At 57.1% G+C, this 26,112-nt stretch overlaps 1 protein-coding gene across 3 annotated transcripts in view; it reads left to right on the plus strand.

Moving 5' to 3' along the window:
- Positions 1 to 26,112, plus strand: part of MYO7A (myosin VIIA) — an 83,618-nt gene that overhangs the window by 43,490 nt on the left and 14,016 nt on the right. For 2 of the 3 annotated variants that reach the window (XM_027039594.2, XM_027039592.2), the window contains 20 exons: positions 2,428 to 2,565; positions 4,301 to 4,459; positions 4,898 to 4,990; positions 7,195 to 7,289; positions 8,468 to 8,552; positions 9,147 to 9,365; positions 9,765 to 9,872; positions 10,952 to 11,161; positions 11,525 to 11,728; positions 11,919 to 12,095; positions 12,568 to 12,657; positions 14,015 to 14,142; positions 16,332 to 16,458; positions 17,364 to 17,483; positions 18,050 to 18,223; positions 19,072 to 19,299; positions 20,626 to 20,796; positions 22,917 to 23,034; positions 23,874 to 24,000; positions 25,077 to 25,360. In XM_027039594.2, coding sequence (XP_026895395.1) covers positions 2,428 to 2,565; positions 4,301 to 4,459; positions 4,898 to 4,990; positions 7,195 to 7,289; positions 8,468 to 8,552; positions 9,147 to 9,365; positions 9,765 to 9,872; positions 10,952 to 11,161; positions 11,525 to 11,728; positions 11,919 to 12,095; positions 12,568 to 12,657; positions 14,015 to 14,142; positions 16,332 to 16,458; positions 17,364 to 17,483; positions 18,050 to 18,223; positions 19,072 to 19,299; positions 20,626 to 20,796; positions 22,917 to 23,034; positions 23,874 to 24,000; positions 25,077 to 25,360 — 3,055 coding nt within the window. The remainder of the gene's footprint in view (positions 1 to 2,427; positions 2,566 to 4,300; positions 4,460 to 4,897; positions 4,991 to 7,194; positions 7,290 to 8,467; positions 8,553 to 9,146; positions 9,366 to 9,764; positions 9,873 to 10,951; positions 11,162 to 11,524; positions 11,729 to 11,918; positions 12,096 to 12,567; positions 12,658 to 14,014; positions 14,143 to 16,331; positions 16,459 to 17,363; positions 17,484 to 18,049; positions 18,224 to 19,071; positions 19,300 to 20,625; positions 20,797 to 22,916; positions 23,035 to 23,873; positions 24,001 to 25,076; positions 25,361 to 26,112) is intronic. The other variant, XM_027039593.2, reaches the window with a different exon arrangement.

Below are 26,112 nucleotides of genomic sequence, written 5' to 3' on the forward strand. Positions count from 1 at the left end.
AGGAAGTGGGAGTAGACTACACTCGGCTCCCATTTACGCGCCTTCATTCAGACACAAACATGAACGGGGTGCCTGTTCTATGCCAGACAACGTCCTGCGTCCTGGGGGCAGACTAGCGGATAAAACAGAAATAAAACCTCTGTCCTCCTAGAACTTACATTCTGGCAGAAGGGGCAAATAGCTAATAAGCAGATGAATAAGCGTAATACGTGGTTGTCAGGTGGGGATATGTAAAATGGAGACAAATGGAGGAAGGAAACATGCCAGTGGGAGGGCTTTGCAATTTTGAATAAGGGGCTCAGGAAAGGCCTCCTGGGAAGCTGGTAAGGAGGTGGAGGAGCCAGCCGTGTGCATCTGGAGGAGCAGCACTACAGGGAGAAGGAACGGCAGGTGCAAAGCCCCGAGCCTGCCTGGTGCATCGTGGGAGAGCAAGGAGGCTGCAGTGGCTAGAAGGGAGGGGGCGGGGTGGTAGAGAGACCAGAGGTAACTGGGGCCAGATCCTGAAGGACACTGTCAGCCCCCGTGAGGGGCTCGGGAGCCATTGCAGGACTTTGTGTTGGGCGGATAGGAGTGGATTTGTGTTTTAACAGCTTCAGCCGGCTGCTGTGTTGATACTGGAGTTGGAGGGAGGTGTGGAGTGTGGGGGACAGAGGCAGGGAGACTGGTTTGGAGCTCGTTGTGGTGATCTGAGAGAAGCATGCTGGTGGCCGGACCACTGACGACAGAGGAAGTGGAAAGAAGGGGTCAGATTCTGGATCTCTTTCGGAGGTAGAGCCAATAAGATTTTTGGCACAGTGGATATGAGAGAAGAGGAGTTGGGGACCACGCCTAGATTTCTGGCCTGAGCAGTTGGAAAGCGGACATTTCTGGGAGCCCACGGACACCAGGAGCCAGTTCAGCGAAGCGTTGCTGATTGTTGCTTGTGGCAGGCCCCCGGCCCCCCGCAAAAAACAAGGCAGACCTGACTGTGCTCACCAGGCCCACAGCCCAATGGGGAAGACAGAAAGAAATAGTTCCAGAGTGGTGACAGAAACCAAAGAGAGGGTGTGCCGTGGGCGTGGGTCTGTGCGTGTGCTGTGTGTGCGCTCAGGGCAGGGGCTCTGATGCGGGCTGGGGAAAGCCCACCCCAGACATCTCCCCCTCTGAGTCCTGGGTCATCCGGTGCTGCGGCTGGATCAGGTCCCGGGACGGTCATGGGTGTCACAGACCTGACCTTCACCCTACCTCAACACAGACTCCCCGGCGTCCCTTGGAAAACTCCTAGAATGTGTTCCAAATGAAATGAAACGAAACCATGGCAAATTTCAGAAAAGCCAGTGTTTGTGGTTTCTCGGCAAGCTCCATTTCCATCTGGGGCATATGGTCTGAGTTTCGTATGTGTCACACGCCTCTGCCTCCCTCCCCACACCTCACACGTCTTACCCTGGTTGTTGGTACTATAGGATATCGGATAAAATTACGTCTCATTGAATATATATGATCTTACATTAATCATCAAGCTCACGAATAAATTATCGTGCAAATGAAAGGGCAGGAATATAGTAACATCAAAATACTTTGGAACTGAGTCTGATTTCTAGGTCTGGTTTCTCAGTGTTGGCCTGAGATGTTCTACTTCCTGTTTGCTGACCAGGCCCTCCCCCCCAGCACCCTCGCTTCATTTCACAGTATTTTGAGAGGGGGACCCCGACAGGGCAGGGGCTGGTAGCTCACCCGGATAGCAGCTGCTGGAGCTCAGAGCCTTTGGGCCCCAGGGCCGCCTGGGGGGAGGCCAGCCGTGTGCCCTCTTAGGAGGCTTATCTGGGCCTGCTGCTGACCAGCTAATCCCATAGGGGAGAGGGCAGCGCCTGACACACCCATGGGTTCCCAGGCTGCTGTTGACCGAGACAAGGTCTGTGCCCACCCTTGTCACAGCCCCGTCCGCTAGTTAGATGGCGCTGTTCCCGGGTAGGAAACCGGCTCAGTGCTGTTTACTGACCTGCGCAAGATCACACAGCTAAGGAGGTGGTCTGTCTGACCCATTTCGAGGGAGGACCTCGGTGTCTTGAGGTGACCAAGTTAGGCTACTCATTCATTCCCGGCAAGGCAGAGTGGAGTCTGAGAGGGGCTGGGCCTTGCCCAGAGTCACCCAGCAACTCCTGTGGGAACCCAGGGCTCCCCACTCCCGGGGCAGGGTTCTTTTAGGCTCAGGTCCCAGGGGGGCGTCTTTTAGGCTCAGGATGCCAGAGGGGCGTCCCAAGGGGTACGTCTAAGATCCAGCACCAGCCAGAGGAGGCCAGTCACAGAAAACCCCAAAGCAGGCTACCGTTTGCCAGGGCGGCTCTCCCTCAGGCCCTAAGCCTGCTGACCTCCCGTCCTGCCTCCCTTCCTGGAGGGCCTAGGGGGCACAGGTCAGCCCCTCCCATCACCGTGGTCCGTCCCCCCCAGGGCGCCGAGACCAGGAAGCGCTCGCCCACACTCAGCAGCCAATTCAAGCGGTCGCTGGAGCTGCTGATGCGCACGCTGGGTGCCTGCCAGCCCTTCTTCGTGCGCTGCATCAAGCCCAATGAGTTCAAGAAGCCCATGGTAAGTGACCCTGGTCCCCGGGTTGGGGCAGCCAGGGACCATCCTGGGGCAGCTGGAGGGGCTGGGCTGAGACTTTGTCTTCTTTGGGGAATGGCAGGGCACCTGAGGGGTTTACAGAACAGGTTCCGATTTACTGGAGGTAGCACGTCCCCCGGAAAGAGCCTGGACTCTGCAGTGGGCTTGACACAGGTTCAAATCCTGTACCGCCTTTAAGCTGGGCTCATCTCCTGGGGGATTTCGTGCAATAGGCATGGAGACCCTTAGGAGTCAGCCTCGGTTCTTGTTGTGGCCCTGACTTTGAAAGCCCCCTCTCCTTTGGTCCTGGCAACCACCACTTCCTCCTCGAAGCCTTCCCAGGTTCCTCTGACTGGTTGGGAAGGTTCTCATTTTTGACTCTGCTGAATAACATCGGGCTCCTTCTGTGTGCCCGGCGTGGGCCGGATTCTCTCCATGGCCCCATTCAACCTTCCCAATAGCTTGTGAAAGAGGGACCTGAAGGAGGGACCGTTATGGCTCCACATCTGGGACGTGTGACTGCGGGCTTAGGGAGGCTAAGGGACTTGACGCTGCAGAGCTGGGAGCCTGGCCACCCCTCACTCAGGCCCTCTCCTTCCACAGCTCTGGGAGGTGTTGTTTACCACAAAGCTCTTAGAGGCCCAGGGGGAAGCTGGGGCCTGAGGGGTCTGGGGAGGGACGGAAGGAGGGAGGCCAGGGCTGGGCCAGGGAAAGTGCCTGGAGGGAGAGGAAAGGGAGAGGAAACAGGTGGCGGAAGCCAGCCAGCTATGTGCTGGCCCTGCCTCCTGCCTGAAAACATTTCCCAGGGTGGGCTGGCCCATCCCCCATGGGTCCCAGGACTGGGTCTGAAGGGGCAGGAGGGTCACAGAGAGCTCCCACTTTAGGGCAGGAGGTCTGGGGGGAATGAGGCCAGGGCATTGCCAAGGCAGTTGGGTCCCACTCTCCTGTTTTCAGATGCTTCCAGAACCTTCTCTGGACCCAGACCTCAGCATCTGTTACCTGAACCTTAGCAGCAGGACCTTCTCATTGGTCTCCTGCCTCCTTGTTCCAGTCCCCATCCCGACTGCAGTGAGAGCCAGTGGGTCTCAAATGCAACTCTGACCTGGTCACTCCCTGCTGCCTCCCTAGCCTGGCCTCCGAGGCTCTCTCAGTCCCTCTACCACCTGCTGCCGTCACAAACATGATTTTGTGACAATGAGAAAAGAGTGTCTCTTCCTTAGGGCGCCTTACTGCCAGCAGCCAGAAAGTCGTCTGAATAGCTGCAAACCTACCATGGCTGTAATATGAAGGGTACCCCCTGGGGCTGAGCAAGGCACCCGGCACCTGCACAACCATAACCTTGGCGTGGATTAGTTTCCTCCGTTTCCATGATGTTCCCTAGCATGTCCTGCACTTTTAGGCTTCCACACCTTTGCATGCGTTCACCCTACCTCCTCCAGTGCTTTTTCTCCTGACAGGATTAGAGCAAAGACCACCTCCTCCGGGAAGTCCCCTCGAGATATCCCAAGGGGAGTTAAGCTGTCTCTCCTCTGTGCCCCCAGAGCATGAGACTCGTCCCACGCGAGGGTCTCATTTTGTGCTGTTAAGTGAGTTCAAACTGCAGATCTAGGGTCGGCCCACTGTTGCTTCTCATCTGTTGTGTGGCTGGGAAAAGGTCGAGTGGGGCCGAGCTCCGAGTAGGAGCCTCCGGTGCTGACGCCCTTGGCTCTGTGCCCGGCAGCTGTTCGACCGGCACCTGTGTGTGCGCCAGCTGCGGTACTCAGGGATGATGGAGACCATCCGAATCCGCCGGGCCGGCTACCCCATCCGCTACAGCTTCGTGGAGTTTGTAGAGCGGTACCGGGTGCTGCTGCCCGGAGTGAAGCCGGCCTACAAGCAGGTACAGGGCTGGGGGGCAGAGGAGGCGGGAGGGAGGGTCCCAGCTCTGGGCTGGGCAGGGGCACTGGTTTTCTCATTGGCACAGAGTGCTGGGCGTGACATCAGCCCGGCCGCCTCAGGTACGGTGGGGAAGATCGGGGATCAGCCAGTAGAGGGCTTCCGGGGGCTCAGCTGGCATGGACTTCACACACGTGATGTAGTGGACGAGACCAGGGCTGCCACGTGCGCCCCAGACGTTAGACACGGGAGAGGGTTTTGTGGTCATTCTGCCCAGCTAGGGAGAAAACTGAGGGTCAGAGAAGGCAGGACCTGGCCAGGGTCACACAGCAAGTCTGGTGCAAACCTGGAGCAGAGTCCTGCCTCCTGGTCTTGGAAGGGGGACACTCAGGTGGCCTTGTCACTCACTGGTGGGGCTGCCCATTCCCTGTGCACCCCCCAGGACGACCTTCGGGGGACATGCCAACGCATGGCCGAGGCTGTGCTGGGCACCCATGACGACTGGCAGATTGGCAAAACCAAGATCTTCCTGAAGGTGAGCATAGCCGCTGTCTCTCGCTGTCTCGTGGATATGTGAATTCCCCATCACGGCAGGGACAGGGTCCTGGGGTTCTCTGTGGAGTTCTGTCAGGTGGGTCTGTGCTGGGCCTCGGTGGTCTTCTGCAGTCTGTGATGGGGACGTGGGATTCGGCCTCCTCTGTGGGGGAGGGGAAATGGATTTTAAGACCGTCTGTGATCTGGGGGGTGAGGTCAGAGGTGGCTCACCAGGGAGGCCTGGATTCAGTCAGGACCCTGTGGCTGGCTGCCTGCCCGCCTTGGGACTTTGGGCAAGTCACTGGCCCTTTCTGAGCCTCGTTTTCCCAGCTGTAAAATGGGATGTGTTTAGGGGGTGGGGTTCTTGAGTGTGTCTTTAGGCCCCCTCCTGTGATTTCCTGCCAGGCAGGGTTCACCCGGGCCATGACAGACCACATGCCACCCCCTCTGTCCTCTCTTAGGGGCCTGTTCCCACCCTCCCTAAGCAGTGCCTGGAGCTCAGTGGGGCTGGACTTCGGGATGGGGCCGTTGGGAGGGGGCAGGGCTGGGAGCCGGAAGCTGGGCCGCGGGTGTCTTGGCCTTGGCCTTGGGGTAGAGCTTGCTGGGAACTGGCCGTGTCTCCACAGCTGCAGCAGGGACAGTGTGAGCTCCCAGCCGGCCGCCTTCCCCATTTCCATTTCCGCTGTACTAGAGTTCTGGCTGTCCTGGGTGATGGGCAGGGCTGCTTCCTCTGCTGGGAGGGTGGGGCCCGGGCAGTTGCGGGAGAGCTACAGGACGGAAGGGAGGAGGCAGCCCCAGCAGGAGAGAATCTGGGGTCTGACGGTCTACTTCTGCCCTGGCTGAGGGGCTGTGGGCCAGTCCCTTCATCTCCCGGAGCCTTTTTCCCCTCATCAGAAAACCTTGCCGACTGTTCCCTGCCTGTGCGAATCACTACTGCCATCCGGAAAGCTCGTCCTTTGTGCCAGGCAGGGCCGTTTATCCATTTTTATCCGTGACCTTGTGTAGTCCTCGCAGCAGCCGTAGGAGGTAGGACTGCTACGCCCATTTCAGGGAGAGGGGAAGTGAGCTGCCCAGGTGGTGGGTGCACCGACCTGGAGCGGAGAGCAGGGCTCCTAGCCTGTGTGGGGAAGTGAGGGAAAGCGGGCAACACGATGGTGTCCAGAGAGCTCTGAGGACCGTCCTTGTCCCATCCTCACCTCCCTGGGCTCTTCAGAAATGTGCCACTGTTTCGAGAGCCTAGACACCTACTTCTCATTCGTTCCTCCAGACAGCCTGCTAGGCCCTGTGCACAGTGAGGTGGTCTGGGATTATCTGATGGGTGTGGCTCCCCCATGAGGCTCAGCCTCCCCAGGGCAGGGCCCCGGTCTGCCTGTTCACTGCAGCCCCATCCCAGCACTTAGCACTGTGGTGACACATGGAGTGACACAACGATTCGTCTGTATTGAATGTCCGAGGTTTTGTCTAACTGGAGGGAGGGTTGGGGGCCTGGGTGTGCGGAGAAGAGAGGCCTAGAGAAGTCAGCAGGGCCTGCGTTATGGAGGGCCGGAGTACCGGGCGGAAGACCAGGCTTGACCCTGGGAACCGAGGTGTCATTTTCAGGTCACCATGAGATTTGTGTTTTAAGAGGGCTCCTCCCTGAGGGAGGGCCAGAGCAGGAGTGACAGAGGCCAGGAGTTAAATGGCAGTGGTCTGGCCCAGGTCAGGCGCCCACGTGACAGAGACCTTTAGAAATGTGGGTGTGGGGGGCACCTGGGTGGCTCAGTCGGTTAAGCATCCGACTCTTGATTTCAGCTTTGATGTCTCGGGGTCATGAGATCGAGCTCCGTGTTGGGCTCCATGCTGAGGGTGGGGCCTACTTAGGATTCTCTCTCTTCTTTCAGCTTCTCCACTCTCACCCCATCCCCCAAAATAAATAAACATTTAGAAGAGTGGGGGCTTGGGCAGAGATGGCCATAGGGATGAAGCCTGTGTGTGAATGATAGGCTCTCTGACCCCTCCAGTCGGGTTAAGCTCCTCCTACTCCATTTGTCCCACCCTGCCGCCAGGCCTCCAGGAAACAGCCAAGAGCCTCGTCTGTGGGAGGCTGTCCCATGGGGCCAGAGCAGGGCAGGGAGCTCTGAGGGAAGGGAGGGAGGGCCTGTGTGGGGAGGGCCTCAGCCCCGGACTGTGAAGAGGAGGGCACTGCTCAGGAGCTCTGCACTCCAGGACCACCACGACATGCTGCTGGAGGTGGAACGGGACAAGGCCATCACCGACAGAGTCATCCTCCTGCAGAAAGTCATCCGGGGGTTCAAAGACCGGTAAGTGCCGGGACCAGCTCGCCCACCTCGGCTCACATACAGATGTGTGTGTGTTTGGCTTACCTCTGTGCCCCTGAATGAACACTAGGAGTAAACACACGCACACAGGAACGAGCGCACCATGCACACGCGCCGTGCACGTGGCACATGCATGCCATGCACACGCGATCATGCTAACACCGATGAACGCACGGACACGTGACTCACACCCACCTACCTGTGCCACATACGCCCAGTGACACGGTCCACTGCCCTCCATACAAGCACACGTGGACACCCGAGGCACACACGCGGACGGTCCTGTGTCTCGGGTGCCTGATGAAGTTTCCCAAAGAGGAAATTTGAGGTTTCGTAAATTACAGATTGTGTCCCGTTTTCCATGTGAGAGGCATGTGTACAGCTGTGACACTTCGCACACGGGCAGGGCTGACTCTGGAGTGTGACTGCGGCTCCACAAAAACCCACAACCTGCCCCTTTAGCAGTTCATCTGGTTGCCCCCTCCCTCTCGCCATCTGCTCTTCCATCAGTTCTGTCCATCCATCTGTCCATCCCCTCCCACAGCTGCTCATTTGCTTATGCACATCCAGATACTGGCTCGCTGACTGTCTCACACGCTGACGTACCCACCCTCCCCTCCGTTACTTACTTCTGCCTTCGGCAGACACCTGCTGTGTGATGTGTGGTCTCTTTGTCCTCCATCAGGTCAAAGGTGACTATCATCCTATAGAAGCTGCCTCACGTGTGCAAGGGACAGCAGTGTGCTTGCTCATAGTCTGTCAGAAGACGTGGGCTCTTGTCCCAACCTCACTGAGCCTCCCTTTCATCATCGCTAAAGTGGGGAAGTTAGTAACAAACAATGTTCACAGTGATCCAAGCTTTTAGTCTTTATCTTATTTACTTATTATTATTCATTTATTCAGTAAATACCTCCTAAGTGCCTACCTTAATAGGCATATGTGACAAACTTAGGAGGCAGGAATAGCGGGTGTTTTTGTGTCCATTTTACGGACGGGGAAGGTGAGGCGTAGAGAAGGTATATGCCTTTGCCCAAGGTCACGTGGCTGGGAGAGACAGAGCTGGGCTCAGCCTTACTCTCCTGATTCCAAACCCTACCAGTACCCTGGCTGCCTCTGGGCACTATTTCTCTGCTCTGACATCCTTCTGTATGCTGTTCCAGATCTAACTTCCTGAAGTTGAAAAATGCTGCCACACTGATCCAGAGGCACTGGCGGGGCCACAACTGCCGGAGGAACTATGAGCTGGTGAGCCTCCCCAGGGGGCTGCTCTTTGCCTCGCGAGGCCTTTGAACCTGGCCCCATTGCCGTAGCAGCAGGACGTACCCTGCCCGGGGCCTGGTTGGCCTCCTGCCACTGCCCTGGCTGGCCCCTACCCTTCCTCCAGCCCAAAGTCCAAGTCTGCTTCTTGAAGCTTTTCTCATCTAGTCAACAAAGTTTGACACTTTTCTTCTGGAATGTTTTGATGGGTTGTGAGCACCTGGGCCATTAGCTTGGAGGATGCTGGTGGCGGGTGTGTCACATGGGTCTCTGCAGAGCAGCCGGGCTACAGTCCGGACCTGGGGCCGGGGAGGCAGACAGGAAGGAGACCAGCTCCTGGTCTGAGGACGGGGGTTCGTTGGGTGTGGTTGGGGGGGGGGCGCCCTCAAGGGAAGCCAAGTCCTCTTTCTAGAAAACTTCTGTCTGCGAGGAAACAGCTTAACTCTGGGGAGACCTAGTCCGAGAGAAGACAGAGCTTTGGGGCACACCAGTCAGAGCGGAGCCCAGCGCGGCGACTCTCCTGTGGCCAGGGTCAGCCTGGGGTCGGGGCGGCAGGCTCCGAGCCGGTCCGTGTCCTTGCAGATGCGGCTGGGCTTCCTGCGGCTGCAGGCCCTGCACCGCTCCCGGAAGCTGCACCAGAAGTACCGCCTGGCCCGCCGGCGCATCATCGGATTCCAGGCCCGCTGCCGCGCCTACCTGGTGCGCAAGGCCTTCCGTCACCGCCTCTGGGCCGTGCTCACCGTGCAGGCCTACGCCCGGGGCATGATCGCCCGCAGGCTGCACCGGCGCCTCAGGGCCGAGGTGAGGGCTTTCGAGTGAGTCCACAGCTCTTGTGTGCCCTGAGGGGTGCTGCTCCACCCCTGGCAGGCAGGTCCCCCCTACACCGACACCTGCAGAGGGGCCCTGGGACCATGCCTCCTGTGGGGAATGCACACAGCTGGGATCGACCCCTCATTTCCATCCTCCCAGCCAACGGCAGGGCCCGGGGCCCAGTCACTGTTGTGATGAAGCTGGTTTGGCTTCGGGAGCCACCGATGTCCCCAACCTGCTGTGTGACCTGGGGGAGTTCCAGGTACCTCCGTTTCCCCGTCTGCCAAACTATTTGGCAGAGTCACTCCCGGTCCCAGAACTCAGGGTGGCGCGGGCCAGAGCTGGCAGGAAGCACTGTGACGGTGCCCACCTGGCTGCCCCTTCCCTCAGTACCTGCGGCGTCTGGAGGCTGAGAAAATGCGGCTGGCAGAGGAGGAGAAGCTCCGGAAGGAGATGAGCGCCAAGAAGGCCAAGGAGGAGGCCGAACGCAAGCATCAGGTGAGCTGAGCGGCCCAGACCTCAGATGTCCATTCGCTGGTTCAACAGCACTGGCGATTTGTCCTCTGTCCACACAGCCTGCCTTCATCCGTGCACTGGGTGCTTGGTCCCGTGCCAGGCCTGAGGACAAGGGGCCGTGGCTCCAGAGTAAGAGGCGCCATGCCCATCACCTTTTCTAGCTGGGAGATAACACGGATAAAAAGCCAGAGCCAGAGCGAGAGCTGCCAGTACGGGAGCCTCAGCCGCATGGGGCTGCTGAGTGCTTGAAATGGCAAAGGGCTCTAAGTGTAAAATATATACTAGCTTCTGAAGACAGTAAAATAGAAGGAACGTGAAGTATTTCAGTACTATTTTTAAAATATTAATTACGTATTGACATATTTTAGAACTATTGGGTTAAATAAAAATATATACGTATTTTTTTATTTGCAAGAGAGTGAGAGAGCTCACGAGCGGGGGAGAGGGGCAGAGGGAGAGAAAGAGAATCTTAAGCAGGCTCCACACTCAGCACGGAGCCCGAAGTGGGGCTCGATCCCATGACCCTGGAATCATGACCTGAGCTGAAATCAAGAGTTGGACACTCAACCGACTGAGCCACCCAGACACCCCTAAAATATATTATTAAAATAGATTTCGCCTATTTCTTTTTACTGTTTTGCATAAAGCTACTCCATTCAGGGCTTGCATTATATTTCTATTGGACAGCGCTGGTCTAGAGCCTCAACCCAACAGCTGTGGGATTTCCGGGTTGGTGTGGTCCCCTCCGGCGGGGGAGGGATGAGCAGGCTTCCTGGAAGAGGTGGTTCCCAGCTAAGCCCTGACGGGCAGGCAGGATTACTCTGGACTTGTCTCAAGGCTTCTCTGTGGCCCAGTGCTGGGCATCTGTCTGCACTGGATTCTGAGGGCTGGGCAGGGTGGGGCCGAGGATAGAGAGGCTGGAGGCTCAGTCCTTCCCAGCAGTCAGGAGGGCCCGGGGGGAGGCTGGGACTGAGGCCTGGCAGCTGCGGGGGCTCTCTGGGGCTCCCTGAGGAGGGCGTGCTCCCCAAGGCCGTCTCCTCTGTATCCTCTCAAACTCCCAGGAGCGCCTGGCCCAATTGGCCCGTGAGGATGCAGAGCGGGAGCTGAAGGAGAAGGAGGAGGCTCGGCGCAAGAAGGAGCTCCTGGAGCAGATGGAGAGAGCCCGCCATGAGCCCATCAACCACTCGGACATGGTGGACAAGATGTTTGGCTTCTTGGGGACTTCAGGCGGCCTGCCAGGCCAGGAGGGCCAAGCACCTAGTGGCTTCGAGGTACCAGGCTGGGGACAGGCCTTCCGTCCTTTTGTGCCTGTTTGCCTTAAAGTCCCCCTGACCCTTGGGCACAAAGGGCAGCAGTAAGACGTGTGGCCCATGCAGCCCCTGACCTGTTCAGCCAGAAGCTCGCCATGCAGCCTTGGGCCAGTCACTGTCCCTCTCCAGGGCCAACTCTTATTCATTCACAAACTTGTATTCATCCGTGTACTGAGGACCTACCACGTGCCAGACTCTGTTTGGGCAACAGGATGGCAGTGTTCCACCCCGTGGAGGAAGAGCTGGCCCCACAGGGACAGGTTGGGGGGCCGCAGGGCCAGCCCGAGTCTGGTCCGTGGCAGGGAACCTCTCTGGCTTCCTCAGGACCTGGAGCGCGGGCGCAGGGAGATGGTGGAGGAAGACCTGGACGCAGCCCTGCCCTTGCCTGACGAGGATGAGGAGGACCTCTCTGAGTATAAATTCGCCAAGTTCGCCGCCACGTATTTCCAGGGCACGACCACACACACCTATACCCGGCGGCCGCTCAGGCAGCCGCTGCTGTACCATGATGACGAGGGCGACCAGCTGGTGAGGGCTGGGGCTGTGCGGGCACCCAGATGGCAGGTCCCCGGGGGTGGGACTAGGGCTGACTTCACCCTGGTACCCCGGGCCCCGTAGCCCTCCTGTGGCCCTCTCCAGCCCTCTCCCCAGACCCCCAGGCCATTTTGATGGTTCAGCAGTATCCTATGCCCATGCCCCCTGACACGTTCTGCCCCAGGCGGCCCTGGCGGTCTGGATCACCATCCTGCGCTTCATGGGGGACCTCCCTGAGCCCAAGTACCACACCGCCATGAGTGACGGCAGTGAGAAGATCCCTGTGATGACTAAGATTTATGAGACCCTGGGCAAGAAGACCTACAAGAGGGAGCTGCAGGCCCTGCAGGGCGAGGGGGAGGTGAGGCCCTGCTACCACCCCCCCAACCCCCCCGTTCATCCATGTCCCTCCCAGGCCAGTAGGGAGGGCCGCCCGCATCCCCATCCTCAGGGTTCTCAGCAGAAGGAGCCCTTAAAATTTGCCTCTGCCTCACCTCCCTGACCCCCACTATCCTCTGTCCCCTTGTGGGAACAAACGTGTGAACGTCTTGTAAACTGTAAGGCGTGGATCGTGATTGAATGAGGCCAGGTGGCAGAACCAACGGCCTTGCAGTCAGAGCCAGCACCAGTACTGACTCACTGGGAGGCACTGGGCAGGCGCCCGCACTTTTCTGGGTCTCCGTTTTCCCATCATCAGCTGGCTGGTGGGGGGCAGTGTGGATGTAAACGTCAGTGTGGAGACGCACAACCCGCTAGCCATAGCTCCGTTGTCAACTGCTCTTGTCCTTACTTTGGGCCCAGGTGCTTGACCCTGACCCCTGTTTATCCTGCAGGCCCAGCTACCGGAGGGGCAGAAAAAGAGCAGCATGAGGCACAAGCTGGTGCACTTGACCCTGAAGAAGAAGTCCAAACTGACAGAGGAGGTTAGACCAGACCCTGGGCTGCCTTAGGAGGCCCAGGGTGGGGCAAGACTGAGCCGGGGGGACCACGGGGAGTGGGAAAGGGAGCAGATGTGGCCTGTTCCCAGGGGCTTGGGCTGGACCATGTCGGGGGTTAGTGGGCAGGCAGAGTGCGAAGTAGAGGGCGGGGAGCATAGACTGGGGCCGGATCAGGGAGGGCTTCCCAGAAGAGGAGACTGGAGAGCTGGGGAGGGTGAGAGGCAGATGGCGAGAGGGAGGACATTTCCTGCCAGGGCAGGGACCCGTTGCATTTGACCCAAGGACCTTTCAGATGCCTCAAACTTCTCTGTGAGTGGGCGTGCCCATGGGCATTAACAGTAACGGTTTGTTTGAACTCTCAGTTAGTCACCTCGCTTTTGTTGAGCAGCACCGCCCTGGCCCTGTGCTCCAGGAATGTGCAGGCAGGGAGAGCAGCAGACACAGGCATTTACAGCACAGGGGGACTGGCTCCCACGTGTCCCTACTTTTGCACACATCAGTCCCTCTGCCTAAAGTTCCTCTTTCTCTGCCTGGGAGTCACCTCCTCCAGGAAGCCTGTCCAGGCCCCTCTACAGTAGACTCAGGCTCCTCCTCAGGGCTTCCCTAGCCTGCTTTGCCACTGCCACTGTCCTCTTCCCCACCTGAGGCTCAAATCCAGTCCTATAGCCACGTAGCCCCAGATTGGAATCCCGGCTCCACCGCTGGGTATCTGAAAGGCCCAAAGGGGGAAATGCCTGCTTTTTCCTGGGTTCCTGAGAGGATGGCATGGGATGATACCTGTGGGTGCCCCATAGACGTGAGGATCTCCTGCGCCTTCCCGCCGGCAGGGGCATGTTCCTGCCACTCCCTGCTCTCGCTCCGGGACTCTGGGCAGGGTGCAGGTTGGCACGGTGGGCTGTGTGGAACCAGAGAGGAGAAACACGTCCGTAAGAACCCAGGCTTGGGGCTGTTCACAGGGAACTGGGCGGGTGGAACCCAGGGTGTGTATTCTGGCTGTTAGGGTTGTGTGGAGAGATTGGGGTCCCGCTACGAGTCAGAAGAGCAGGTCCCTGGCTGAAAGGGCTTCCCTGGGGTAGGGGGTGGAGGGTGGTATTAAGGAAACTGCAGAGGAACCTTGTCCCCAGTGTGTGGCACCAGGCCAGTGCTGCCCAGCTGTCTGGACCCGTCAGCTCTGCACAGGGCGGGGGTAGGACAGGGCTGGGGCTCTCACGGTGGTGGGGAGCCAGCTCATGTGGCCATTCTCAGGATCTGCTCTCCAGGGGAGTAGGCAGACTCGGACATGAGGCAGGGCCCCTCACTTGACCCTGCCTGGGTCAAGCCTCGTCCCCTCCCTCTGGCCCAGGTGACCAAGAGGCTGCACGACGGGGAGTCCACTGTGCAGGGCAATAGCATGCTGGAGGACCGACCCACATCCAACCTGGAGAAGCTGCACTTCATCATCGGCAATGGCATCCTGCGGCCAGCGCTCCGGTCAGTGCCTGAGGAGCGGCTAGTGGGAGGCATCCCACAGTCTCTGGAGTGCGGAGGCCCTGAAAGGCTTTTGGTGGCTGAGTTGTGGCTTTGTCACCTTGGTAACAGATTAAGCCGAACAGGCCTGGGGTTAGCTCCGCTGCTAGCTAGCCATGTGACCTTGATAGAGTTGTTTCATCTCCTGAGCCTCAGTTTCTTCATCTGCGAAGAGGGAATAATAATCACACTTACCTAATAGGCTTATGGGCAGATCAAACTCGGGAGAGTGTGTAAGATAGGACCCACATAGCAGGCACTTGGTAAATGGCAAGGCACCAGTTGTGCTCATTACCTGATGCATTTTCTGCCTATTCCTTATATTCTTATAATCTATTCCTGCCAGCTCACCTTTGGTGCACCCAACCCAGGCCTGTGTGCAGGCTTACCGTGGTTAGCATGCCTGGGAATCCCGTGAGTGCCTTCTTCCCCCCCCCCCCCCAGGCCCGGGAAAGGTCTTTGTTCGGGTCCCTGGGGTGTTGGGGAGGAGATGGGATGATCCAAGAGTAACCAGGAGCAATAAAGGAATCAAGTCTGCTAGGTCAGTGGAGGGAAGACAGGACTTTCTGAGGACTCTATCTGCACAAGATGGTTGGTTAGGAGACCCGACCCCATGAACTCATGCATGCTGGCTGGGAGGGCGGCAGGATGAGGCTGGGTGGGGCGTTGAGCCCATTTGACAAATGGGAAAACTGAGGTCCGGACAGGGGAAGAGACTTGCCAGGGATCACTAGCCTCCCAGACTTCCTGCCTTCCAGTCAGGCATCTTTTCATTGCTGCTGGAGGCCAGGGACTACCTCACCAGAGGTACTCAGGGACCCAGGGCCACCTGCCTCCAGGAAGGAAGGGTAGCTGTCCAAGGTGTGTTGAAAGGGCAAGAATCTGCCTCCTAGTTATCTCACCATCAGACCTAAAGTTGTCAGTCCTAGAGAACATAGTGCCAGGAGCCCTGAGCCAAGAGGCAGAAGCCTGGGTGTGGCGTCTCTGAGGGCCCATGGCCAATCCCTGCCTTCTCTTGGCCTTGGCTCCTAGCTGTAGGTGAGAAAGTCTTTACTGGTCTGTGATGAGATGGGAACAATAAGGAAGTTTCTAAATCTAAATCTGATTTATTTAAAGGACTGTTCTTTGTTCTGAGATTTTTACCCTTTCTACTTTTTGAATATTAATATTACGTTTGTTTTACGACATAACGGTGATACAGATAGCGGGCAGATTGTGTTATGGTGTGTTTTAAATGACCTTATTTGTCGTGATAAAAAGTTAGCAACCTCAGAATTAATTTTGAAGTGACACTGGCCTCTGAAGATCCGGGCACCACTGAATGGGATTATCCGTCCTTCTCTGCCCAGTCCCGCCCTTCTGAGAGGGAAGAGCAGCAGTGCCCCCTGGTGGTCACTTTGTCATCGAGGTCCTGTCCTTGGCCCTGAACAGGCAGGCAACAGCTAGCATTTATTCACTGTGCCAGGTGCTTTATAAGCAAGCCTTGGCTCATTTTTTCTTCACAGAAATCTTGTAAAGAAGGCATTATAGTTTTCCTTTAAAATGAAAACAAAAAAACTACCTTCATTGCTTTGATCTGATTACAAAAGTAATACAAGGCCGCTTAAATACTGTATTCACACATTACAGAAATATCTCAAGGGTAAGTCAAATCCCTTGCCTTGCCATCTCCCGGAGAAACTCCAGATGGGTTGGCTGTTTCTGCCCTTCTGGTTGCCATCAGTAGAAATTGTACCTACTGTCATGACTATGGGAGGGGTGCAGAGAGGTGAACTCCCCTGGCCAGGCCACCCAGCTGGTGAGGGACAAGGAAGGGAGGGAGCCTGGACTTCTCATCAAAGTGATCACCGGTGGCTGTGGCTGCTGTGCCCCAGAACAGGATGTGCACCATGCTCTGGATCATGGGGCCCTGACTGCGGATCTGGATTAGAGTCAGGAACATGCTTCGTGCCTGATGAGCCTGACTCCAAAGCAAGGCCCTCTTCACTGGCTCCGCAGAGCCGTGGGCTCAGCCTTCCCCAGTCGGCCCCACGCAGTCTCCTCCTGGGTGGTCTGGGGCAAGCAGGAGGGGACAAGATGGGGTGTCTCACCTGTAGCCTGGAGGGGCCGGGCTCATTTCTGACGCAGTCTCCCTTCCTTGCTGCCCCGCCCAGGGATGAGATCTACTGCCAGATCAGCAAGCAGCTCACTCACAACCCCTCCAAGAGCAGCTATGCCCGAGGCTGGATCCTCGTGTCTCTCTGTGTGGGCTGCTTTGCTCCCTCGGAGAAGTTTGTTAAGGTAGGGAGGCGTAGGGAGGCATGGGCCTCCTGCGGTGGGAAGGGTATCAGAGGTGAGAGCAAGGGGAAGAAGCTCAGCGGGGCTTGGCAATGAGGCCTCACCTGGGCCTCGCCTGTCCTCTCAGGCCTCCGGCTCCCGGGTTCCCAGCCCTTCCCTCTGTTCTCCCTTCAGCCACGTTTTATTTATGAGGAGACTAAATTTGACAACAGCGTCTCCTGGACCCTCCACTTATGGTCTTGGAGAAGGCACTTTGGTTGATTTCAGGCCACTTTTTTTTAAGTTTTTTTTTTCATTGTTTGTTTATTTTTGAGACGGCGTGTGCACGAGTGAGGGAGGGGCAGAGAGAGAGGGAGACACAGAATCCGAGGCAGGCTCCAGGCTCTGAGCTGTCAGCACTGAGTCCAATGAGGGCCTTGAACTCATGAACCGTGAGATCATGACCTGAGCCCAAGTCAGACGCTTAACAGACTTAGCCACCCAGGTGCCCCTCAGGCCGCTCTTTTGACTGTGCCAGGCCCTGGGCACTGGGGACACAGAGGCAGAGCAGGTGACAGACAGCAGGACCAACCTAGCTGGTCAGTGCTGTGAGGAGGAAAGCACTGGCCCAGCGGGGGAGTCAGGGAGGTGGGCTCTGGTAAAAGAGAAGCAGTTAGACTAGGTGAAGAGAGGGGGTATGGCGTGTGGGGTGAGTCAGGAGGCGTGGCTGAGACTGAACAGGGTCAGAATATGGTGGCCTTGCTGCCAGCCTGAGATACATGGACTTGATCCCAAGGGCGGTGGGGCTTAGCCCCGGAGGATGTGGGTGGCCGGGTCTTGAGCAGGTCCTGAGTGTGGGTAGAAGGGCTGGAAGTAGGAGACCTGATGAGGCCAGAGTGGAGGCCCCTCAGCTGGCCCTCTGTCTGCAGTACCTGCGGAACTTCATCCACGGGGGACCGCCTGGCTACGCTCCCTACTGTGAGGAGCGGCTCAGGAGGACCTTTGTCAATGGGACCCGGACACAGCCTCCCAGCTGGTTGGAGCTGCAGGTGTGGCCCCCCGCCCTACCCAGGCATGCGAGTGTGTGTGTGCATGTTTGTGTATCCCCAGTGCACTCCAGTGCCCCAGAAACATCCCGGCTTTAGGAGTCTATGGTTCTTCAAGCACCCACCCTCAAGTTTGGGATTCCCAGGCCTATTGGGACAGGAAAGCATCCAATGGATGATTGACTCCCATCTGCTGGTTTTATGGTCAGATGGGGGTTCCCTCTGTGTCTTAATAGCTTCCTCTGTAACCTAGCAATAATGATCCTCATTTCACAGGGTCTTGTGATGGTTGTATGAAGTGAGGGCAGAAGCCCCTGGTTTGTGGCAGTGCCCAGCCTCCTAGCCCCAGTGCCCAGCCTCAGGGGCTGTAAAGGTTCCATCAGGGCAGGGAACACTGCAGGGTCCTCTGGGCCCCTGTGACCAGGCACAGGCGATGTCCTGGTGGGATGCTGGGGTCTGAGGTTCTGGGGCAGCTCTAAAACCCTAGGGAGCAGGGAGCCAGGAACCCAGAGGGCGTGAACTGGTTTGAAGTGAAAAGATTCTCACAAACACTTTTTGGTCATTTTCAGGCCACTAAGTCCAAGAAGCCCATCATGTTGCCTGTGACCTTCATGGATGGGACCACCAAGACCCTGCTGACCGACTCGGCGACCACGGCCAAGGAGCTCTGCAATGCGCTGGCTGACAAGATCTCGCTCAAGGACCGCTTTGGGTTCTCCCTCTACATTGCCCTGTTTGATAAGGTACGGCCGCCCCGCAGGGCCCCCTCCTGGCGCCACCCCGGCTCCCGTTCTGGTGCTGCCATGTACTGGCTCGGGCAATCTCATGCAGTTACTTACCTTCCAGAGTGCGGTTTTCTCTCAGCTAGTGGTGACTCCGCCTCTGCCCAACTCATTAGGACTGTGGAGGGCACCTAAAAACCGGGCGGTACGGTGGAGATTGAAACCCAGAGCTCACTTCTGTTGTATATACCTGGGCCCATTCAACCCTCCCCTGGCGCCAGGGAAGAAGTATGGCAGAGACAGGCTGGAGGTGCGCACGAAGCCACTTAGCTAGGTTCCATTTTCTCATTTGCAAATGGGAACAGACTTTTATTTATTCATTTTTTTCAGGTTTCCATGGTAGTTTCCTTTCACCTGTTAGTGACTACCTGGATGTGCCTCCCTGGGCACATCTGGGCCTAGAGCCTTCTCCGCTGGGCTGGGCCCAGGGGTGGGTGATTACACCTCTACGCTCAGACACGTCACATGCAGCAGATGTGCCCCCCGCCCACCCGCCCCATCCCGGCAGGTCCAGGGACATTTGCCTGGACTTTTCTCACCTACAGATACCTCCTTGTTTTCAGTGACCGTCCATCAGAGTTTCACACAAGGCTTACACTAGAAAATGGGAACACTTGTGTGGCTGTGCTGACTCAGACCCCATGGCGGGGCCCTGAGATCCCATTCTGGTCTGCTTCTTGGGTGACCCGGACATGTCCCTGCCCCTCTCTGAGCCTCAGTTTTCCATTCGAATGAGAACAGCTGGCACGGCTGATGGCTCTTTGTAAGGCCTTTCTTGCTTGCTCACCTTTCCGTCCCTGCACCTGCAGGTGTCCTCCCTGGGCAGTGGCAGTGACCATGTCATGGATGCCATCTCCCAGTGTGAGCAGTATGCCAAGGAGCAGGGTGCCCAGGAACGCAATGCCCCCTGGAGGCTCTTCTTCCGCAAAGAGGTCTTCACGCCCTGGCACAACCCCTCAGAAGACAACGTGGCCACCAACCTCATCTACCAGCAGGTGGTGCGAGGGGTCAAGTTTGGGGAGTACAGGTGTGAGAAGGTGAGTGACCGCGAATCTCGGCTCACAGCCCTCTGTTTTCCAAATTTGGGATGAATGTTACTGTCTGTACCCACCATTAGCTTATGTGGAGGTTAGCCTGATTGAGGCTTCTTCTGGATTAACACTACCTGTAGGAACAAAGGCTTTGAAGAATAGCGTGACTCTGTGGTGATGGTGCACGGTATGGAGTGTGTGCTTCAGAACTTGCTGTATTGTTCTGAGTTAGTCTAGAAAACTCTGTGCTGAAGGAGTAAGAGATCTGCTCATTTAGACCAGAGTTTGCAAGTGCGTATTCTCTTAGTCTCCTTTTAGGGACTGGAGTGACGTGGAGAGACTCGTGTCACGTTATTTTATCTTTGATGATGGTGATGATGGTTCTCATGGTACCTATGATTCTGTTGGTGATTATGATGGAGGAATAAAGATGGAGAGGATGGAAATGAAGAGGGCGGTTGTTGTTGGTGGAGATGGTGCTGAGGGTAGTGGCAATGATGATGATGGTGTTGGTGACGGTGGGTTGGTGGCCCAGGATAGTGCTAGGTTGGTGATGGTGACAATAGTGGTGTTGTTGGAGACGATGGTGGTGTTGATGGCGGTAACGGTGGTGGTGACGATCATGGCGATGTTGGTGTTGGTGAGCTGATATTCAAGCAGAATGCATTATTAGTACAGCTATATCGGCTGTTCAAATTCTGAGAAGCTTTGAACTGGTTGGAAAACACTACTGCCTTCAAGACACCCAAGAGCCTTTTCCTACTGCCCCCTCTGCTGAAGCCCTGGCGAGCCCCGGGCAGACATCACTAGGGCTGATGTTCACCACCCCAGGCAGAGAAAGGGCAAATGGCCAGTACCCATCATCCGGCCTTCTGAAGCCTCTGCAGCATGGCCGACTTGTCGTTCACTACTTGGACTGTCCCAGGGTGGGGTCGTGATGGGGATGGTAATGGTGATGCCTGCCCCTCACTCTGACAGAACCAGCGGTGCCCAGGTCCCCCGTTCTCCAGGGCAGACTGTCAGCTCCAGCCACTCACCAGGCTGGGAATGTGGTGGCTGACCCATTACCGATGGGCTGGCTGGCTCTCTGGGTCAGCTCGTGTGCCTCTGTGCTGGTGCTGGGAGACCCAGGAGAAGGCAGGGATGTGACCTTGCCCCTAGGGAGCTCATGGTTCCCCCAAGCAGATAAGAACTTCTGGGGAATCAGTGAGAATGGAATTTTCCAAAGGCCGGAGTCAACAGCTAGAGGAGGCAGGGCTCTGAGGGCTTCAGTGGTCTGGAAGGGCTTCCCGAGGGTGTGTGAACAGCACCTTCCTCCCCCTCCCTACCTAGGAGGATGACCTGGCCGAGCTGGCCTCCCAGCAGTACTTTGTGGACTATGGCTCTGAGATGATCCTGGAGCGCCTCCTAAACCTCGTGCCCACCTACATCCCTGACCGTGAGATCACACCCCTGAAGACACTTGAGAAGTGGGCCCAGCTGGCCATTGCTGCCCACAAGAAGGTAGGAGGGCAGGGCGGGGTCTTGGAGGAGGGGCTCTCTGGTGACATGCGTCTGCCCACAGGGCTGCTGGGAGACGGGATGGCAGCCTCAACCGCCTGCCTCCCAAGCAGCCTGTCTCCACCATGGACGTCGGTTCACTCGTGTCTTAGGCTGTCTACTCTAGGCTGGTGCCAGGGATGCAGAGATGGATCATACCTGATCCTTCAGCTTCATGAGGGAAACTATGGGTCCACGGATATTGGGGTCCCCTGGTCCGGCAGCAGACGCTTGCTAGAGCTGCAGCTCAGGAGTGTTGGCACCTGCTGGAAAGAGCTTCTAGCAAGTGTATCCTCCTTTCTGCCGAAAAGAACTCCGGCCCAACTTCCTGCCTGGGGAACTTTAGGTACAGAGCCCCCTCAACCCCCTTGCTTGAGGCCCCAGGCCCATTACCAGCCCCAAGTAGCTCTCTTCCAAGCTAAGGGGCCTGCTGCCCAAGTAGAGGAGGGGTGGCCTGGCCGCTGAGGGGGACAGATGGGCCCCCCTGCCTCCTGGCTGTGGTTGTGGAAGAGCAGAGTATCTTGGCACATGAGTTGCCCGGTTGGGGGCCCCACAGACCAGCAGTCTCTCACCCCTCTACACCACACGGCCTCTTCCCTGCCCCAGGCGCCCCATGCACTTCTCCCACCCTACTCTGTGCCTTCCCTGGCGAGCTGCCCACAAGCCTCCACTCCTCCCTGAACCCACCCTGCGCCCTCTCTACATCCAGGCCTGGCTCCCCTGCCAGCCCCCCTCTCCAATCCCCCTGCAGAAGAGATGCATGTTTTTCCTCTACCCTTCTGTCTGTCTGGGCAACTTCCTGTCCCTCATCCCTCCCACCCTGCCAGCTGCTGAAGCCCATCCATTCCACGTTGCAAACAGCTTCCGTCTCTGCCGTTCCCCGGGGCCTCCTTGGTGTTCGCTGCCATCATGCACGCGGCATGTGGCGTGTTCTGGGTTGGGTGCCATTGTTTGTTAACTTGTTCTGCTTTGGGTGAGTACAGTCAGGCACAGTACTGAGCCCTGGGGATGCAGCTGTGAAGCAGACAGAGTTGGGCTCTGCCCCTGGAGCCCACACCTAAGCTATAGCTGTGTCTGTCCCTTGGACCAGAGCCTGTTGGCCTGTGGGTCCCCAGATCCCCCGGTCAGTCTTCTCGCAGAGTGCACATATGTACATGGCTTTTAGAGTCAGAGTGGTAAAAACATTTGGGGACAATTTCAAACTTGTGGAGAAGCTGCAAGTTCAAGAACCTAGAACTGTATACCCCCCCCCCCCCACTTCACCCAGACTCACTGGTTGGTAACATTGTTGCCACATTTGCTTTATGATCCCTTCTCTTTGCATGTGGACGTGCATTTCTTCTGAACCTTTTGAGATTAGGCTGGAGACATGAAGCCCCTTATCCCTGAATGCTCTCTGCTCCTGGGAGGGCTCTGCTTCTGGTTCTCTCAGTGCCTGGCACGCACATGGGTCTTTGCCCATGTTTGTGTCTATAGCTGATAAGTACCATGAGTTCAAGTTGATACATCCAGTTCTGCTCCAACACCACCGAGTTCTTAATAGGGCTCCGAGGGATATTTTTAGAGAATAAAATGCCAGTGCTTTGGTTTCTTGCCAGCAGCATTGCATTATCCCCTGGCCTCTCCAACCCTTCCCTGCGCTCCCGTCTTCATGACTCCCGGGTTCACCTGTCAGCTTCTGCCAACAGCCCAGTCTTGCAGTGGCTGCCTTGCCTACACTTCTATGTGACCTGGCTCTCACAGGCCCGTTCCCCACTCCCTCTCCCTGGTCCAGTACACACACCCGTTTAGCCACACACGTTCTTGTTTCCCAGATGTCTCCCACTCACCCTTGACTCTGGGTGTTGCATGCCTGCTGGGCAGAATTGTGGGCTTTTCTGTCAGTGCTGAATTGGGAGCTCTCTGCGGGTGGGACTTGTGGAGTGATGGGGGTGGCTGCGGGCTGATGGGCTAGGGTGGAGCCGTGGTGCACAGGAGGACACAATAGCTCCAGGGCTGTTCCTGGCTTGGGGGCATGAACATGGGATTTTTCCAGACAGAGCTTATCTGATGGCTTTTCTCTCCTGTCCATCCCCACCCCCCAGGGGATTTATGCCCAGAGGAGAACTGATGCCCAGAAGGTCAAAGAGGATGTGGTCAATTATGCCCGTTTCAAGTGGCCCTTGCTCTTCTCCAGGTTTTATGAAGCCTACAAATTCTCAGGTACCTCCTCAGCCTTCCCGCCTCCCAGTCTTTCTCCAGGCCCTCTCCCCTCCCTCCCTCTGTGGCTCCAGCCCACAGCAGAAGGAGGGAAACAGCCCGAACCAGACTCCCCAGCCAGCCAGGCTCCTGCCTGCAGCGTTGCTTGGTCCTTCCAGATCGATCCACAGAGTGGGTCCTGCCTCCCCGCAGTCCAAGTGCTCAGCAACACTCTGGGTTAAACAACTGAATGGCTATTAAGATAGTTAAAACACCTACTCTGTACGGAAGAAGGTGGCCCGGGGTATGGGCTGGGCTGACTCTGCAGCTGAGCACGGAGGTCATGGGCCCAAACCCACGCAGGCTGTTGGCTCAGACATCCTGAGGTCCTAATTACTAGGCATCTGCTCTGTGTGAGGCCCTGTGCCGGTGCTGGCCTTCACAGAATCATGAAGTATCTGCCTGGAGGGACCTTTGGGGCTCAGTTAACTCCCTACCCATATATAACCTCTCTCCAGGGCGGGGACTTGTCCAAAACTGCACAAAGACCAGAAGCAGAGATAGGATTCACACCAAGTTTCCTGATTCAGCACTCTCTTCCCACTGTGCTTTGAGTTTTGGCCTGTAGGGAGGTTGTGCTCTCTGAGGCTCAGTTTCCCCATCAGTAAAATGGATGATAAGTGATTAGTATGGAAGCCAAACTCTGCACGTTCCATCTGTGCCCTGTGGGGAATCTACCTCTCCTGGTCCTTCCATACTTATCACCTATCCCCCTTACTACCTCCCTGGTAGCGATGAGTACTGGGAAGGGCTGGGCTGGGTGTGGGGCAGCCTCCCTCTCACTGCCTGGGTCTCTGTCCCAGGCCCCAACCTCCCCAAGAATGACGTTATCGTGGCGGTCAACTGGACAGGTGTCTACTTTGTGGATGAGCAGGAGCAGGTGCTTCTGGAGCTGTCCTTCCCTGAGATCATGGCTGTGTCCAGCAGTAGGTAAGTCCAACGCCTCCCACACTACACTTTAGTTCAGAGCAGGGAGTTGTCCAAAGCTGCACAGAGACCAGTGGCAGGGATGTGTCAAGCCCCAGTGTCCTGATTCAGCACCGTCTGAAGCAAGAAGGGGGCAGATGGAGACACGGACAGGCAGATGGGGAAGGAGGGGGCTCCTGGAGCTTTCTGGGGTCATGAAGGCTTTTAAGGGGAGTTTCTGCCCTCATCGAGGATGTCATGGAGGTGCAAAGATGTGCAGTGACCTGTCCTGGTCGCATGTGACTGAGCGGTTTGTGCCGCACCGTGCAGGCTTCTCAGGCACCTTCCTCCTAATAGGGACAGAGGGGTCTTTATGGTGCATCATTAATGGCTGTTCTGAGATGGGTGTGAGTGGCTTAGAAGGACAGTCAGGAGCAGTCAATTGTGTACAAAGAGAGCCTGGTCTGGGATTCAGGGGCCCGGGTGGAACTCACCTCCATGTCCTCATCCCTAAAATCTTAATACTTCCCTCTAGTAACAGTGGTGAGAGGGAAATGCAAAAATCAATGGGAGAACTCTTTGTAAACTGAAAGGTGTGGAGCATGCAAGAGCAGGGCTGGGGGTGGCTTCCTGGAATAGACTGGTGTTTCCAGCAGGCCCTCCCTAGATCTGAGGCTTAATCGGAGTGTCTCTGCGCTGTGTCTGATATGGGCTGGAGCTGGGCATGTCCAGCTCTGACCAGGCATGAGCTGGCACAGGGATGCAAGGTGATAAGACAGTCCTTGCCCTTTTGCAGCTTCCTTCAGATGAGAGGGGAGACAGACATTGAACAGGCTGTTTTTAAGCAGGGACAAGTGTGATGAGGGCTGTGGGAGGGCAGGGAGGACTTCCTGGCAGAAGCGGTAGCTAGGCTGAGATCTAAAGGGTGAGTAGGAATTAGACACCAAAGGGGCACTGGGCTGGGCCCTTGTGGGCCTCGCTCTGGACCGTGTGTGACGTTGGCAGGACCAGGTCTGACTCAGACTGGGCTGTGTCTGGCCTGGGCCATGTCTCCCCCCGCCTGGGCCATGTCTGACTGGGCTGGCCTTGGTCTCCTTCAGGGAGTGTCGTGTCTTGCTCTCGCTGGGCTGCTCTGATCTGGGCTGTGCTGCGCCTCACTCGGGCTGGGCAGGACTGACCCCGGCTGGGCCCTGTTCTCCGTGTTGGTCCTGCAGGGGAGCAAAACTGGTAGCCCCCAGCTTCACGCTGGCTACCATCAAAGGGGATGAGTACACCTTTACCTCCAGCAACGCCGAGGACATCCGTGACCTTGTGGTCACCTTCCTGGAAGGGCTCCGGAAGAGGTCTAAGTACGTGGTGGCCTTGCAGGACAACCCCAACCCTGGTGAGTGGTTCCTGGCACAGGCTGCCAGGCACTGGGGGTTAGGGGCATTGGGCAGATCACACACCTTGATCTTGGCCTGACATTTGAGACCACCTGTGACAACCCTTCCCCAGATACCCTCAGTCCCACCCGGACCAAAAGCCAAACTCTGCACCTTCCAACTGTGCCCTGTGGGGAATCTCCCTCCCCTGGCCCTTCCATACTTATCACCTGTCACCTTCTCCAGGTGACATCATGGGTTCCTTCTCCACAGTCTCCAAATACCCACTATCTTCAAATGATAACAGTAGTGACAGCTACTCTGACTGAGCACCCCCAGGCCTCCTAGGCTCCGGGCAGAGCTTGGAAAGGACAGAAATAAAACAGACCCTGGCCCTACTCTCAGTGGGGAGAGGGGCTGAAAACAGATAGTGACGGTCCCTGTGACAGTGTGGTAACTATGGGAGCCTGGAGGAGAGGCCCCCACGCAGCCTGGGGTTCAGGGTGGAGGTATGTGGGGCAGAGTGTTCGAGGCAGAGAGGAGAGCCCAAACCGGGCACAGAGGCTGGAGAAAACAGGCATGTCTGGGAACTGCAGGTCGACTGGTTTGCCTGGGATGGGTGAGGTAAGGGAGACAGGGCAGGAAGTGAGCTAGACCAAGTCAGGAAAGCCAGCCCACAGCAGCCTTGTGAGCATGTCAACGAGTGTGAGTTTTCTCCTAAGGGAGAGGGGGAGCCATGGAAGGCTTTTGAGCAGGGGAGTGGCACACTCCA

The sequence above is a fragment of the Acinonyx jubatus genome, chromosome D1, assembly GCF_027475565.1.
Source record: "Acinonyx jubatus isolate Ajub_Pintada_27869175 chromosome D1, VMU_Ajub_asm_v1.0, whole genome shotgun sequence".
Lineage (NCBI taxonomy): Eukaryota > Metazoa > Chordata > Mammalia > Carnivora > Felidae > Acinonyx > Acinonyx jubatus.